This window comes from Struthio camelus, chromosome 2, assembly GCF_040807025.1.
Source record: "Struthio camelus isolate bStrCam1 chromosome 2, bStrCam1.hap1, whole genome shotgun sequence".
NCBI lineage: Eukaryota > Metazoa > Chordata > Aves > Struthioniformes > Struthionidae > Struthio > Struthio camelus.
In genome coordinates, this window is record NC_090943.1 from 160281205 (window position 1) to 160297618 (window position 16414).

The 16414-nt window shown below is 46.6% G+C and overlaps 1 protein-coding gene and 1 long non-coding RNA gene across 6 annotated transcripts in view; one reads left to right on the plus strand and one right to left on the minus strand.

Moving 5' to 3' along the window:
- Positions 1-15908, plus strand: LOC104149135 (uncharacterized). Of its 4 annotated transcripts, XR_011139318.1 has the most exons (7): positions 1-91; positions 6819-6908; positions 7318-8313; positions 8738-8809; positions 9396-9611; positions 14320-14494; positions 15609-15908. It is a non-coding gene; the product is annotated as an uncharacterized lncRNA (long non-coding RNA). The 4 variants fall into 4 exon arrangements; XR_011139317.1 differs by lacking the exons at positions 14320-14494; positions 15609-15908 and adding an exon at positions 11022-11640; XR_695282.2 differs by lacking the exons at positions 14320-14494; positions 15609-15908 and having other exon boundaries at positions 7318-7501; positions 7920-8313; positions 9396-11640.
- Positions 6975-16414, minus strand: part of ANXA13 (annexin A13) — a 27990-nt gene continuing 18550 nt past the window's right edge. The window contains exons 4-12 of one of the 2 annotated variants that reach the window (XM_068933224.1): positions 15916-16010; positions 14071-14241; positions 13440-13473; positions 13280-13359; positions 11955-12023; positions 11654-11755; positions 9320-9395; positions 8561-8673; positions 6975-7323 (exon numbers count right to left, since the gene is read on the minus strand). In XM_068933224.1, coding sequence (XP_068789325.1) covers positions 7204-7323; positions 8561-8673; positions 9320-9395; positions 11654-11755; positions 11955-12023; positions 13280-13359; positions 13440-13473; positions 14071-14241; positions 15916-16010 — 860 coding nt within the window. In that variant the 3' untranslated portion in view covers positions 6975-7203. The remainder of the gene's footprint in view (positions 7324-8560; positions 8674-9319; positions 9396-11653; positions 11756-11954; positions 12024-13279; positions 13360-13439; positions 13474-14070; positions 14242-15915; positions 16011-16414) is intronic. The other variant, XM_009682643.2, reaches the window with a different exon arrangement.

The window sequence follows — 16414 nt, forward strand, 5'->3', positions numbered from 1 at the left end:
GGCTGGCCGTTTGGAAACAGCAACAGGACCCTGTCCTAAAGCGCCTGGGAACTCGAGAAGCCTGTAAACAGTCTGAAACGGCTGGCGTTAGGTAATGCGCCGTTACTTATTTTTGTAGAGAAAGAAGGCCTTCCAGGGGGCCCAGTGGGACAGGCTGTCTCCATCCTAAGGAGACACCTGGGGAGCATCTGCCCCTTGAGGTCCTCAACTGCAGGTGGGAGACGCTGCTACCCCAGGACTCGCCCTGCCGTCAGCAGAGCTTGCCTCAGGTAGAGCGGCTGGCGGGCACCGGAGAGTCCAGCTAATTGCTGGGCAGAGACCGAAGTTTGCTCTTCAAGCAATTTATCTTTGTGATGCTGCTTGATACTCTGCATAGCAAACAAGAGTTTGTGGCCTTTTGCATAAGGAGCTCAGCTTTCTTTGAAAGCCTTAGCCAGGAAACTTCCCAGGTGCCTTGGGGAGTTAGGCATTACCAGGAGGGCAAAGCAAAGCAGTTTGCTGAAATGGTATAGCAGGTTGATGTCAGAGCTAGAAAATAACCTCAGTACTTGGCTCCTGGGGTGGCTTTCAGCTCCTGGGGAGACACCTCCACTCTGCAGATGTGAACAAGGTGTCCACGCTCCCAGCGCACTCACTGAGGTCTAGGCAGTAAAGGGAAGTGCAGAGCGTTATTCGGGTCACCAGCAAGTCCCACCTGCATCTGGGCAGGTGAATGGCTCGCTGGACACCCCCCGATTAAACCTCCGCTGGCTCTAAGGGCTTGGCTGCCTGGACTACACGCAGGCATCTGCATTCGATACATGGAGGTGTCCACGATGATGAGCCTAAATCCACCCCTGGTGCTGCTGGAGACTCCTCATAGCCCTGCTGGGCCCTGTCTGCCATGGCAGAAGGGCCAGGGTCTCCAGCGGGTCCTGTGTCATGTGTGCCGGCTCCATGCCAAAACCCTGGACCTTGCAGGAAAAACAGCAGTGGCTGCCTGTGCCTGGGTAACCAGGTTGAGCCCCTCGCCCGCCCTGAAATCCCTCCCTTTGATTCAGAACGGGATCGAATCCAAAACATTGTTTCTATGCATCGCTCCTACAGGGAAACACAAGGTTAAAGCAAAGCTCCTTCGGCCGTTTTTAAAGCCAAAGCTCCGTGGTGAGTCACGTCTGCATCTGGGCACAGCAAGGTGGACGAGCGAGACCGCTGGGACCCCCTGCGCCCCAATAGCGGCTCCCAGGTGGCATGGGCTTTTGCAGTCCTCCCACAACCACTCGTGTCTAACCCCGAATCCCGCGGAGTCTGGGGCAGGCTGTTCTAAAAACAGCAGCTTTGCAGTGCAGACCATGCCATGCACGGCCTCTCCCAGGGGCGCTTTGGCCCAGCAGAGCAACATGCTAAAAAGCCTGTAAGCTAGACAAAACCCTGAAGGCCTAAACCCGTGCTAGACACAGAGTGGAGTCAGTCTGGCACACCGTTTTGGAGGCTACAGCATCGTCCCTTCCTGTACAGTGCGGGCACAGTTGGCCAAGTGAAGGAGCCACTGGACTTGCCTCCTGTGGATGAGTCACTCTTTAGGAAAACATGGCAATGTACAGCCTTTTCCCGACTAAAAGGATGACCCAGACAATTGCGTTGGGGAGCAGAGAAAAGCGCGCCATCCCCTCCCCGCGCCCTGCCATCGCTGCCTCACGAGCTGGCCAGGATCTCACTATAAATATTTAGAGTGGCATTAAAAACCCAAAGGAGAAGTTCTCACTCTGCGTCCAGAGAACATTAGCTACCCAAACAAACCGCCCTCTCGCGCGCTCTGTATGTATATGCTCTCGTCGTGGCGTGCTGCAATGATTGATTTAGCTCTATGTCTCTGTTCTGGCTCTAACGCTTCTCTGTCTGTTTACTTCTTCTGGCCTCTTCTTGGCAGTGGCCACGGATTATTTTTTTAACCCTTAAAGAAAGTAATGATGCTCTCTGACTTAAGTAATGATGCTGCTTTATGGGGTCGGGGAAGGGTAGATAGGATGTTCTACTGCTTTAGATACTGATAAATGTGACAGTTGCTTGGAAGATCCCAGTCTGGAGGGCTTTGCATGGTTATGCAAACTCCCACTAGCCGGAGGACGGCATGTGCTCATTAACTAGCTCCTTGCAGGTTTCTGCTAATTCAGGGCTGAGATGGCAGAGCAGTGAGGAGCCCGCTGCCTGCTTTGCAGCTTGCTCTTCTTCGCTTCCTGCGAGGCCACGGTTTCAGACACGTCTCCAACCAAACGGGCACATCTGCAAGTTGCTTGCCAACATAGTTATGCAAATTATTTTTTAGTCATTTTTTTTGACTTAATCATGCAGCTGAACCTGCAGTGAATGCTTATATAGGATTACTCTTATAAATAAATGAGAAATAATTTTTCACGATGTATGAATGTAGAATGGCAGCTCTATGGCCCCCAATGCTGCAGTTTCTTAGTGCCTCAGAGTTAAGTGCATTTTCCCTCATGACTCCCAGCGAGGGAGGGAAGAGCTGTTTCTTCCGTGAGATGGTGGCACTTTTCTGAGAAAGTGTGTCCCTGGGCAAATCTTTGAGTCAGGTTTCCTAGGTAAGCGTGCTGTTCACCGAGCAGTTCTTACAAAGGCTTAAACAGACTGGATCTTGCACGGACGTGCGACTGGATCACGCGACTGGGATCTTGCATGGACAATGGCCTGGTCTGAATGCAGTGCCCAAATGGGAAAGTGCCTTTGTTTGCAGGGTTGCAGCAGGTGAAGTCCGATGGCCATAGCATGGGAGTCAATGCTGCAGACTTCCCATAGCCCCTGTGGGAGGCTGGAGTCCCTGGTGCCTGTTAGAAACAGTGACCTCTGCAGCCTTTAGGTTATGAAACCCATAAACGGCCACTTGCTAGAGACTTCAAGTGCCTACCAAGGAACGACCACGTTTCTGTAATGCTGTACACTTACGCTGTTTCTTTAGTATTGCTCAGTTTGGGAATGTGAATGGCCAAACCTTTGATCTGACCCAGAGCAGCTCTTCTTGTGTTTTAATGTAACGAGATGATGAAACCTCTATTATCATGTGCTAAGCAGCAGAGCGGAAAAAAAACGGTAATCTAATCAGCCAGCAGACAGGTGCACGAAGAAGACCGGTGATGTCAGACAGTTTCTTAAGCACATGCACTGATCCTATTACAATTCAGGTGAAAATGAACGAATACAAGCAAGGAAAAAGGAGTGTTCAAGGCAGGGGCTTCCCTGGACTTTTTCAGTATTATGTGTGCTGCCCTAATGGCTACCAGGTCCCCCAGTATCAAGAGAGGAATCATCCCCTCTCCAAAATTCAGTCTAAATAGATTAAGGGACAAGAAAAATTATTCCTTACTATAGCCTTATTAAAACTGGAAGAGGTAACAGCAAACAGGCTTGACAGTCCTTGTTATATAAAATGACATCTTTTATCATAAAAAAGACAAGGGATCATAGTTAATCACATGCCGTGAGCTGGAGCAGGCAGTGAGATATGCAAAGCCCCGGTGGCAGCTGGCCATGAGTATGTCTCCAGCCCATTAGCTCCGGGCTGGGAGAGCTGCCAGCGTTTCAGGGACACTGGGCAGCCTGGCAGCATGTGTACTAGCAGCACGGAAAACTCAGTCTGTGGGCCCCCACTGCGGTAAGAGGGGTACACGACACCATTTGGCTTAGTGTAAGCCAGAGGGGAAAGAATTATGGGAGCAGAAAGGATGATAGGGATTATTAGATTTATGTATCACATACTTACATGTACATGTAAATGTATATAAGAATATACACACAGTGAGAGAGCGAGAGGAGATATGTCTACGTTACCAAACTAAATATGCCCGGAGCACAGGCCCTAGCACTGGCTTATAAGGCTCCACACGGTGAAATTGTTAGCTTGGTCTTTGGCATAGTTTTGGCCCAGGCCGAGTAGTGCTCCTAAAAAACACCCAGGCGTGGGTCAGGAGACAGCACGACGGGGAACCCTTCTGCTCAACGCATGTGTCCGTGCCTTACTCGGCTGGTAACACCTGGAGCCCTCACCCAATACACAGTGTCAGGCCAGGCCAGTGAAGGTAAAGCCATCCCATGGCACAGCACTTGGTTTCTGGCACATCCAGATGCTCCCCACTGAAGCAGCATCCCCGAGTCCTGTCTGTGCTTGCCCAGGCCAGAGTGTGGAGTCACTATTTGCCTTGCTGTGTTGGGAAAGCAGTGCTTCGACCCCACCCTCTAGTTCCCTGGTTTACCTTTCAGCTTCACCAATGGTAATGAAACTCCCCAAACAAGCAAGGAGTGTAGAAGACGTAGAGAGGCAAACCTAATCCCCTGGGAATATATGGAATTGGGAAACGTTCATGTAACAATAAGAAGAAGCCCTTCATACTACTTCAGGTAACAGATCTACAAAGGCTTATTCCAAAGCCATCAAGCTGCCAGGAGCTAGGTATCATTCATTTTTCCAGTGAGGTAGATCTGTGATCTCCTGCTGACAAACTCTCCGATTCTTCTGGAGTCATTGGAAGATTTATGTTGAGAAGGCCCCTGGGAGCTCACTTCGTCCAACCTCCTGCTCAGAGCAAGGCTACCGCAAAGTTAGATCAGGTTGCTCAAGGCCTTGTCCTGCTGAGTTTTGGCAATTTTGAAAGATAGACATTTCAACAACCTCTCTGGGCAACCTGCTCCAGTGCTGAACCATTCTCATGGCGCAGATTTTTTTTCTATACATTCACTAGGAATTTCCTTTGTTGCAACTTGTGACTACTGCTTCTTGCTCACGTAAAAATCTGCTAACTTCCTTCTGCTGCTATTAGTTGCCAAGTACCTGGTCTTCCTCCTATTTTTTGAAGTCCAGATATCTTTGTGATCCTTCCCTCTCATTTCTCGGTAACTATCGGGTTATTCATTTTCTATTTAGTCGCTCAGCAAACATGATTTCACAGAGGTCACCATCACCACAGCTGTCATTCGCATTGGTACGATACTTGCTTCTGATCTAAGGCTTAATCTGAGTTTGGTTCTGATTCTGTAGGCTAGGTAATGGACTCATTCTATAGACTTGAAAACTGAGCTTAAATTTTGAACCCCTGACTCTTTTGCCCTGCAAAAGAGGCATACGGGCAAATTTTACTCTTACATCACTGGAGAGACAGAGCAACTTCACAAGCTTCACTGCCATCTCTGTAGGTACTGTGCACAGGAAGACATATAGGCAGATAAATATAGCATGTAATTCAGTGATGCCTTTACTGCAAGATGTGTGGATGTGAAATCTGGCTTCTGGCCTGGTTACAGGCCAACCTCTTTCAAAGGCTGAAAGATTAAGATGAAAGCAATTGCACTCTTCCTTCTTTAGTTAGAATGACTGGTTAGTGTTAATTAAAACAGTCTTCAGGCAAAAATAAATTTGCCCGATAAAGTGAGGCACTTCACATTCACATTAAATAAGTACATAGTTGGTTTCAAGGGGTGATGAACTTCTAGAGGTTTCTCAGAAACCAGGGATATAGCTATGGGCACTCTTGTTTGAATTATTTAAAACAAGTCCTTTGCCTAAATCAGGTTCATGTGCATTTCAGACATCAGCTGACTTTTTATCCAAACCGTATCATTCGAGAATGGGTACCTACCGGCTTATCTTGGATTGAACATGCAATCTGACCTCTGAAGGATAAAATACCACTGGGAACACTGGACACCTGAGTAGATTATTCACGTAACTCTTTCTGCAGTCTCTGGTTACAAGATCCCCACGGAAACAGCAACAAGGAGATATGCAGATCCTACGCTTCTCCACACTTTCTAGGTCTGAAAATCAAAACACCTTTGATAAAGTCAAATCCAGAAGCATATGGTTCATTTCAGCTTCAGCCTCTGATATTTTTATGTTTATAGAAATGTTGCCAAAGGGGGACTCAACCTCTTAAATATGAAATATACTGTTATACTTGTGTGATATACAGATCATCATTCTGAAAAGCCTTCCATCTTTCCCATTATCCAATTTGTCTTGCGCCATCTTTAGAGGCTATAACTAGGTGTCCAGATACTATTGCTGTGACGTTGATACAAGCAGGGAGAAAAAGGTCCAGTTCTTCAGAGATACTGTTGTCAATGGGAATTAGATGCCAAAACGCTTCGGGGGATGTAGGTCTGAAAGACCTTACTCCTCACCGTGTAGTACACTCAAAAGAAGGAAGGGGCTAAACACAGAAAAGAGCTCCTAAGCCCGTCTCCTTGACCCAGACTCTCCTCTCTCTCCCTTCTTATTTGTCAGGCCCTGCCATGTTATTTTTAACCAGCATCATCCGTCATATGATTATAGGATCTTAGGGTAGTTCAGCTTGAATGGGACCTCAGGAGGTTTCTAGCCCAACCTCTTGAACCTCTTGATAAAAGTAAGGTCAGCTACAAGATCAGACCAGGTTGCTCAGGGTGTTATCCAGTTCAGTGCTGGAAATCTCCAAGAATGGAATCTGCACAACAGTCCTGAGGCACATGACTATGTCTGTGGGAACAGCATTTTCCTGACTGAACAGCATTTTCCACTTCATGAAGGCCCATTTCTTGCCCAGCTGTGCTCCAGCACCATATCACAGGAGCCGGTGCTGATGGAGACTGCAATTCCTTAGCTCCTTTGTGGGATAACTTAGGAGTTGACTGTGCTAAGGGGGCAATATACAGAGAAATCACTACAACTTTCCTTGGTGATAGCAGGATTTTACTCAGGGCCTGACTTAAGTAATTAATTCACAGCTCCCCGTTTGGGTAAAGAGGTGTGATAATGGGCTGAGAAGAAATTAACATCAATTTTCTCTTGGCAGGACCTGTAACGGCTTGACATGGCATCCTTCAGATTGGGGATAAAAAAGCAGGGAAAAAATGGGGATAATCTTCTGAACTGGAGAAAGACAGTAAGTCTACCCAGAAGACATAATGTCAGAAGATAAAGATTCCTCCACATACGCAAACACAAAGAGGTCAATTTAGATTTAGTTTTTTTTAAAATATCTTTATTGCTTAAGGACATTTGGCAAGATACCCGTAACATAAACCTCACGTCCAGCATTACTTGGCAACATGTTTCTCAGCTGGAAAGAAAATAAATTGGATTTTTTTCTTTCTGCTAATGCCACATTTTTTGGATGCTACTTTGGAAACTAATCAAGAGGTGGCTGCTCAGCATGCCTCTCTGTTCTGGATGGCTTTTTAGCGTATAATAGCCAGCAGCAACTTTCTGAAGTCCCCAGAGGTATCAGATTGGACAGCTTCAGCTAATGACTTGTTGTACTTCTGCTGGAACTTCTCCTTTATTGCTGGCAGGTCACTCTGAGGAGACAAGGAGAGCCTCTTTAGAAGAGTGGGATGTGCTTTGTATAATATGTCCTGCTTCTACCAAGCCCCCCACCGTCTGATCCAAAGTCTACTGTGCTCACTGGGAGGAGCGGAGGAGAAAGCAGGAGGTCCAGAACCTTGAAGGACTTTCAGGTTAATGTTTGGACTTGAGGTACGGCTGCATGATGTGGTGTGATGATGGGATGCTAGCTGCAAGGAGGGATACGGGTGGTGTGCAGAGCTGAACCAGGGGGCCTGGTGGGCATCTCTGCCCAGCACTCGGCACAGCCTTAGTACTGCACAAACTAGCACAGGTCGCTGGGGCCTCCTGAGGCCACTCTTTGGTGGCAAGAACAGAAAGAAGCACTTCCAGGAGTATGATTAAATGATAGTTGTGTTCTTCTAGCCACAGGTAATTTCCTGGTTGTTATGTGGGGAGAACGAAATACCTTGTCTAGAGTTTTCCTTTGAAAAGGCACCTACGCACAGCTCAGATCTTTATTACTGGGGTTTTTAAGTATTATCATGACCGGACCACGTCTTAACAGAGAGACTACCCTGGTGACTAACTTCTGTTTTTCATACTCCAGATCCCTGAGATCAGATACAGATCACCTCCTCACCCCTCCTCTACGAACAACTTCTCCTTTACGTCAAGACTGAAACAGCCCTGGGGTTACAACCTAAACAGCTTATAGGGAAGGAAGATTTAAAGACTGTGTTTAAAATCTGAACTGTCTTGTGCAGTGCTGTTCTTTTTAGAATCACAGTTATCTCCTTTGGCTCTTTATTTTACTTCCTTCCTCCCTTCCTTCCCCCATCTGTTTTTCCCAGCTAGAATCACAAAGAATTGGCAACATATGATTATAAGAAATTCTCAATTTGGGAACTGCTGTTTTATCTTAACCAGGATTACCTTAACTAGGATTTTACTTATGAAGATCTTTCTGGGGCCAGATCTCCCCATGGGCCAATTTGATGCAGGTAAAGCTGAAATTGCTTGCATGCTTTTGTGTTCAGTTCTTTTGAAAACAAAAATAGATGCAATATGTAAATTAGGGTTGCCTATGTACAAAAGCAGAGTGTAACCACTGACTGACGTCAGTGGCTCTGCAGTAATCTGAAACTGGGTTGACTGAGCACACGGTCCACCAGGACTTACCCTGAACCCTTTAAATTTGTACTTCTCCCAAATACAATTTGAGGTACGGCAGATCGCAGGGTACCCTACCTCAGCCCTGGTCACAAGGATGCGAATCAAAGTCTCTTCATCAGTCCCAGCTCCTTTCATCGACTCATGCAGAAGTGTAGCAAAGTAACCTTGGCAGTCTTTGGCACAGCTGACTACAGAAGAACAGTAAGAGGCTTTCTTATACTTGCGTATTTACACTCTGTATTACATTTTCAGTGAGAAGGAAATAAATAAAGAAGAAATAAAGAAAACTCTTCAGGGTTTGTGCTCAAGCAGACATACAAACAGGTAGGGCTTTAATTCTGTAACGGGTCCCCTACCGGTATGCTAGGAGGAGGCTTGGAGTCTAAATGTGAACATATATTTTTCCACAGGGAAAACATGCTACGCAATGAAATGATTAGCACCAAATACACTGTTACTCCACAGTGAGAATGTCATGCATGAGAATCAGGATTTGCCCCCCTGGATTTCTCCTTCCCATCTACTCTGGGGAGAGCTGCTTACTCCGCAGCTTGCAGGGGCGAGATACGGGGATCCCAGATGCTCTTCCCTCACTCAGATAAAATCTATAGCAGTAAACCAACCCGAGCCAGGGCATAGGCCTGTATACCGGTCACAGTCATCCACAGTGCTGAATTGTTGTCATGGTCCCTGTATGTCTCTGGGTCTTCTTTGCCTGGCAGTTACGTTTGCTTTAGTTTAAGACTATCTCAATAGCTCTCATCAGACCCCTAAAAGTTAATATCAGATGGAGATAAGAACAAGAAAGGAAAGCTATTGACATATTTCTTTTACCAAGAGTGAGATAGGCCTTCTCCAGATCTCCAGAAGTTTCACTTTTAATGGCTTCTTCTATGTCTTTCCCATGCAGCTACAAGGACAACAAAGAGGAGCCATCAGAGCAGCTGTCTGTACACATAATCCTGCTACCATAAAACCAACATCGGATTTTGGATCCAATGGAAAAAGGCCAATTTAGATCCCTTTCAGCCTTTCTAAGGGAGTAATTCAAAGGCAAAGGAGGTCTTCCTCTGGGTAAATGCTCACAAGTCCACTGGCACCAAGGGTAGAGGCCCTATGAGGTCAGGTAAAGCAGAACAGTTAAGAGGTGAATAACCTAAATCAGTCATACTTGTATCCAGGGGCTTCTATGACAAAGAAGCTGCAGTTTCTTCTTGGGTAACCCTTAGGCAGAAGAAACTGTTTGAGCTCCTTCTGATTACTCTACCAAGGCTCTGGATGGTTCCCACATAAACATGATAAATTTTGGAGCTTTCCCAGCTGTAAGAAGGTTTCTTACTTATTGCCTTTGGGCTCCCAGGGAAAGTTTACAAGCACTGCAGTTGTTCCTGAGTTTCTATATTATTCTGTAGGAAATAAATTGTCAGGCTGAAGAAGGGGAAAAACAGACTGCCACTTCAGAATAGAGCTTATACTCACTTCTGTGAATCAAAGAAAACCCCAAAGCCTTTTACTTTGCTCTGTTTTGCATATCAGGATGGTCCTGCATGGCTCAACGCTGCAATGGACTTTTAGCTCAGACCTGGGAGACCACAGATACTAGCCAGCAAGGGATACCTTCTGAGGGTTTGGCCTTGAGCTCCGCAAAACCCAAGCTCATTTAGATCTGTCCCTATTTATCTTTCCAAATGCAGAGAAGGACTGATGTTTGCATGGCTCTAATCTTGGCCCGTTTCTCCCTCAAACACAGCCAGGCAGGATGTGGATGGATCGGTTTGGGCAATGTGATCTGCTTGGCTTTAGAAATCAAAAAGCCAAGGTATCTTGGATAATATGAACTCCCAGGGTATGGGCTGCTCGGAGGGAGGGAATAGCAGTTAGTGACTGGTTTTGTTCTCTTGCCAGCAACAAACCAAGGCTTGGATTAAACTGTGAATGTATTTCCAACTAAGGGTTCCTTATTATGCTGACACTGAAATATGGCCTTGACTGAAGGTTTTTTCATCTTCAGTGCCTAGGGTTATAATTTTCTGATGATCTTAGAGTCATCTTAGGGAAGTGTGGGGCTGTGAGCCAGGGGCTAGAGGGGAGACCTTCTTCTCAGAATAAATGCTACCGCTGAGCTTCCAGCTAGCTGCCAGGAGAAGGACCTTGCGTCTCCAATGGTTTTGACTTTCAGAGGCAATTTCAAGGCAAGAGGTCTCAGTGGAGGTGAGCTCCAGGCCTAGATATGAGTAAAATGTCACTGGTGGGTGACACGGGGAGAACTAGCAGAGAGTTGTGACCTCACTGCCTACCTTTCCCTTGGCTGGGAGAGGCTCAGAGGCAGAGGACAGCACAGAAAACTACTCACACAGGCTGTCTGGCCAGGGTGGGGAAAGAGGAGGTGGCAGGAGACATGCTTCTACCCTGGGAGAGGGGCTGCTGAACGGTGTGCAACGGTGGAGGTGGGAACCTCAGACACGTGTGGGTCTCGGGGGCAAGCCAGGGCGAGCGTAGACTGAGCCAGCTGTGTACCTCCCTGCTGTCCCAACAGGATTGAAGCCCCGGACACGGAGGGGCCCACCGTGGAGTAGTGGCCACTTGGCAGCCACCACTGCTCTTCAACCGTGTCTCCCCCTGTCTTCAGAGGAGATGCCGTGACGTGGAGTGGGGACAGCAAGGGTCTGGCAGAGGACGTTGAGTTGGAAGGGGGGTAGGTTAACGTGCTAAATATGTATGAGAGCACCTCTTCTGAAGCGGGGGGATCAGGATGAGTGACCTAGTCAGGCTCTGCTTGGGAGAAGGAGAGGAAGAGATCGGAAGGGCTCTGCTTCAGGGCAGTATGTTGTGAACTTGTCCTTTTTCTGGTCCTCCTGCCGGAGTGGGAATACACATCTTGGTGCAGTTGTGGAAAGAAAAGGACATGATGACGTTTATTTGGCTGGATATTGTGCGGGCTACAAAGGGAAACCAGTTATTTACTGGAAGAAGACGCAGCTTTTACGCCCTGCTTCTATAAGATCAGGGTCCAGTCCTACAGAAATATTTTCCAAGATACTTATAGCACCGAACAATTTTCAAAATGGAAAATAAAAGATTGCCTGCTCCACATGTAGCTGTAGGGTCTGCCAACTACGTGTTAGGCCCTGCTGTATGCAACCCACACTGCAGAAGAGAACAACTCACCTTTTCATAGGCTTCAAAAGTAGCTCTCAGCTGCCGATAGCTTCTCTTTGCTAAGACCGTGTTGAAAGCCAGCTCGTCCGTTCCCCAGCGGCCTTCCCCTGCCTTGAAGATTGCATGTTATTTTGCAGAGCACTTGTTTATCCACGGTGGAAACAGGAAGGCAGCCTGAGCCCGGGGCTTGCAAGCTCCAGCACGTGCCCCCTGCCACGGCCTCGGTGCTCTGTGTGTGCGGCCGCCTCGGAGGCAGTGCGGAGCCCTGCAGCACCAGGCAAGGCGGGGGTTTCTCCACAATTGCACTTACTTCATACAGCTCTCTGGCATCCTGCCCAGCAAGCTCGGCATTGACCTCTTGGTCCTCATCTCGGTTTGCCTGCAGAAAAGGACATTACGTTAAAAAAAAAAAAAAAAAAACGCCAAGCGCTGGCCGCTCTTTGCAGTGGAAGGGAGGTTTGTCAGCCCAGGGCCCTCAAAACCCCTTTGGTTATAGCTTTGCTGCCATCTGCTGACAATTGGCTACTAATTGGGCAGTTGGGGCCTTGGCACTACGGGATTGAATGCTCTGCGTGGGGTGATCGCGGTCTTTTGCAGACGTTGGTGGCGAAACCTGTGCGTTACCCAAGGTGGGGTGTCTATCCTACAGTTCCATCCGTGTGGGGTGCCCACCGGGACGTTTCTTAGGATAGCAGCTGCCGTATCCATCGTTCAGCTACAGAGAAAATATTCCCAATACTGGAAGTGCTGTCGCTTTTGACAGCCCGGGGTAGGCCCCGAGAGCAGCAAAATGTCCCTCTGTACTTGCCTCACTAATCTATGCACCCCGAGTGTTTACTAACACTGTAGTTCCCGATCGAAATCATGAAGGACTTCTCCACATATAAACCCTTTATTTGTCACTCCTGAAAATACTCCCCAAGAGGCTGAACAGAGCTGTGCTATATCACTGCTTTCCACAATGGGAATCTAGTTGCAGTGTATTTAGCAATGTGACTGTTGTGCCCTGAAAGTTTCTTGTATTTACTGAATTTTTTCATCCCTCGGGGCTGTCTGCTGAGGCTGTCCACCACACTGATTCCTGCTCGTGTTCCTCCTCTTCTCACTTACAGTCTTCCTATGGAGAAGTTAATTTCTGTCCTTATTTCAAGCTGATGTAAACTAAAGTGCACTCTTACTGAAAATATATTTCTCCCTTGCGAATGAAAGAATAAGACGAGGACAAGCTCCTACTACTTTTTCTGTATTTATCTATCTGAGTTGCAGATTCCTCAGTGGAAATGGAAATCACGTTTTGCTGGTTTTAGACAGAAATCAGCATAAGGCAGCCCTGACCGTGAGTGGGTATTCCAGCCATTACCACGCTATAAATAATAGTAAAGCCACAGTCTGTCCTCTTCAAGGTACCAGAATTTATAAAATTACCTATGATTTTACATAACCCCTTTAATTATATTAAAAAGCTGTAAACACGGAAGGCTCTTTCCCTGATGAAAGCCTTTTGCTTGTTATATCTACCTCACTATTACCTTACTTATTGTAATTACCAGCTAATACTTATTAGCGTTGCCCACGGTAGAGAAAAGAAAATGTCTCTGTCACGTAGGTGCATAACAGGACCGCCCCCAGCCTTACCTCTAGCACAGCGACTAATATCTTCCTCATGGACCCACCAGTGTCGCTTTTAATGTCAGCCTCTAGATCCCTGTCAAAGACTGTGGAGAAAGAAGTCCGTAAGGGCTCTCTCAATGCTGACAGCGTTCAGTGAAGGTGTGTGAAACAAAATCTTACTTACGCCTTTTGTACGCCTCCTTTATGCTTACGATTTGCTAGGCGAACGAACAAAAAAAACAAAACAAAAACAAATACAAATAAGCAAACGAGCAAACACAGCAGCGGGTCGTCAGCACGCCGGCGTTTCCCGAGCCCTCCGGCGCCCGCGCAGCTCCCGTTCCCACCGCCGCGATGGCCGGGCTGGCGGCGGCCGCCGGCACCGCTCCCACCCGGATCCGATGCTCCCCTTGTGCAGGCGTCTCCCCGGTTTTCCTTGCATTTGGGCGTGAACTTGTGAAGGAGGCGCGCGTTCCCGTGCCCGGCCCATGCCGGAGGGGCGCAGAGGGCTCTACAGTTGCCTGTCAATAGACTCGGGGGATCTGCATGCCATGGACGTTGCCTCTGTGCTGTCCGAGGGAGATGTACGTCCGGCAAACGGGACCGAGGAGCGAATTTGAATTGTATTGCTCCTAAGTCCTCGCCGAGTTTCCACCCCGTACGGCTGGCTGGCAGCCTTCGGGCTGCAGCCACCGACGCGGACTTATTGCACAAGCTGACATTGCTCTCGTCCCGGCCCCTCGCGACCGCACAGGCGCGCTTTGCCCCGCCACCTAAGGAAGGTTGTGGGTAAAAACAAGCAGGCCTGTCCCGACCTTGTTGTTTTGCGTGCAGAGGATCTCGATCAGCAGCGACTCGTCCGTCCCAGCGCCTTTCATCGCTTTGCGAAGCTCTCGGGCCTCGTATTCGCAGGGAAGATCCAGCAGGGCCAGCACGCTCTTTTCGAAATTCCCGCTTAGGTCTCCCTTCAGCACCTCTTCCAAGTCCTGCGAAGGCAGCCGGAAGGGTTACTGCCAAAACTGAAGTGCGATTAGAGAATGTATTTATTTGTTTATTTGTTTCAGGTAATTTAATGATTTCAACGTTTCTTCCGTACCAAAAGGGAACAATATCAAAAAAAGTATGAAGACCCGTGAAACACGCGGACAGTTTTTGCAAATAAAATTCCCTAAAAATCATTGTTTTATGTTGACGGAAATGATCCCCTCACCTCCAGATATCAGCAATACTGGAGCAGTTGTAAGTATTACTTGTTGGAAGAAACGCAGGCTAGTGTTTTAAAAGCTCGACAGAAGAAGCTTTGAAACACAATGTAGGATCTCCTGCTCTGAAAAAGTTGTAACAAAGGAATCAAACTTACTAAATTTCTCTTTTAATTTTTCTTAGAATTGATTTCTTGGGAAAAGCAAAACATTTCTCTGAAGTGCTTTGCTTTCAAGCAATTAGCATTTTCCACCAGAAAAGAAAAGAAAAGAAAAGAAAAAAAAAACCCTTTCTGATGTGATCTACTTAATTTAAAAATTAATAAGACCCTGGAGAAGAATTAGCTACTGCATATGTGTCAGCTGAACATTCATGCTGAGAATTATTTCTAATGATTTATTTTAAGCCCTATCTGCAGTTAACATCTCCTGTCGTACAGGAAGTCTTTGACAAGTTCAGATCATAAATGAAAAGAAAACCCAACTTTAAAACTATTGTTCTCCAGCGTCCTCTTACGTGATCGCAAATTAACGCTTCATCTGTTCCAGTAGAAGACTAACATCAAGGCTGAAGCAGTTTAAATGAGCGCATCATGAACCTAACTTCTGTGACCTGTTACAGGCTAACAAAACCGGGATGTTTTACAGAATCTGCTCATTTCTAATGCATATTTTTATTAATCCTCCTTAAAGAACTAATTCTGTAGTATTCATGCAACCAAAATCCTTCACACGCTTGTTGTAAGGTTTACAGACAGCAGGCTTTCAGGTTCAGTGATGCTTGCCTTAGTAACACTGATTAATGACTAATGTGCAAGCAGACCATAAAAAAGACCGATTCAGTAATAAGCCCTGTAGGATTTGGGTGTTTACCTAAATAACACATTGGAAGCTTTAACTTTTCCTATCTGCCAAGTCGCCAAGGCAGTCAGTGTTTCCTCCTTCAGAAACCAAGCGCCCAAAGAGATTTCTCAGTTTTGCAATGTGCATTCTGCTCCATCACTGGAATTTAAACAATGCTAAATCCATTTAACTCAATACAGATATAATGGTGTAAGATCAAACAGTGCCTCTCAATTTGCATCTGGTCTTGGAGGGATCCTAACTGGGAATTCGCCTGTTACATTAATTGCATTTATGCTTTTTTTCAGACTTGTTTCCCGTAATTGCGCTGCAGATGAACACAGCCGAAATGTTTTTGATTTCATTTATGAATTATTTTCTAGCTCTGCTGGCTTTGATCTGGTTGAGGCTGGTTTCCATTTTGAAGAAGACTCTGAGGCATAAGATTATTAATAATCATTATTTTATGAGATAAAAGAAAATACTAAATCAGAAGCCAACTGACGCCCTCTTCAAAACTACTGAGCCCTCGGTATTTTCCAAAGTAGGGGAATGTAGGCTATATTTCTAACAAGCACACTATTTGAAACAAAGAGGCCATTTATTTTGAAATACCTTGCCAAATGCAGCCTTATACTTCCGTTTTATCTGTTGCCTCTGCTCCGATGTTCGATTTGACAAGATTTCAATAACTGTTTTTTCGTCAGTTCCTAAAAAAGAAGTTGGGCATACAGAGAATTTCATCAGAAACCTAATGTAGCAGGAAGAAAATATGATCAAGTGCCCCCTCTCCAAAGAAAAGAATATAAATATACATATATCCACCGGTGCCAACTTTAGGTTTTGTAGCATCTAAGCTTCTTCTGAGGATATATTTATCTGTAGTTGGGTATAATGCTGAGAACATAAAGTGGAAGTTCACCATCTCGTGCTGCTTAAATTTTATCAGGGGGAATTGAGCCTTCTCCATTGAGCCTTGTCCTGTTTAGCAGATCAGACGCTGTCTGCTCCTAAACTCAGGGTGTGGAGAGAGCCCCTGGCCTGCCCCAGGGCCGCGTCCCACAGGAGACATTGACTTAGCGAAGGTGATGGGAAAACGCCCCCTGACTCCAGC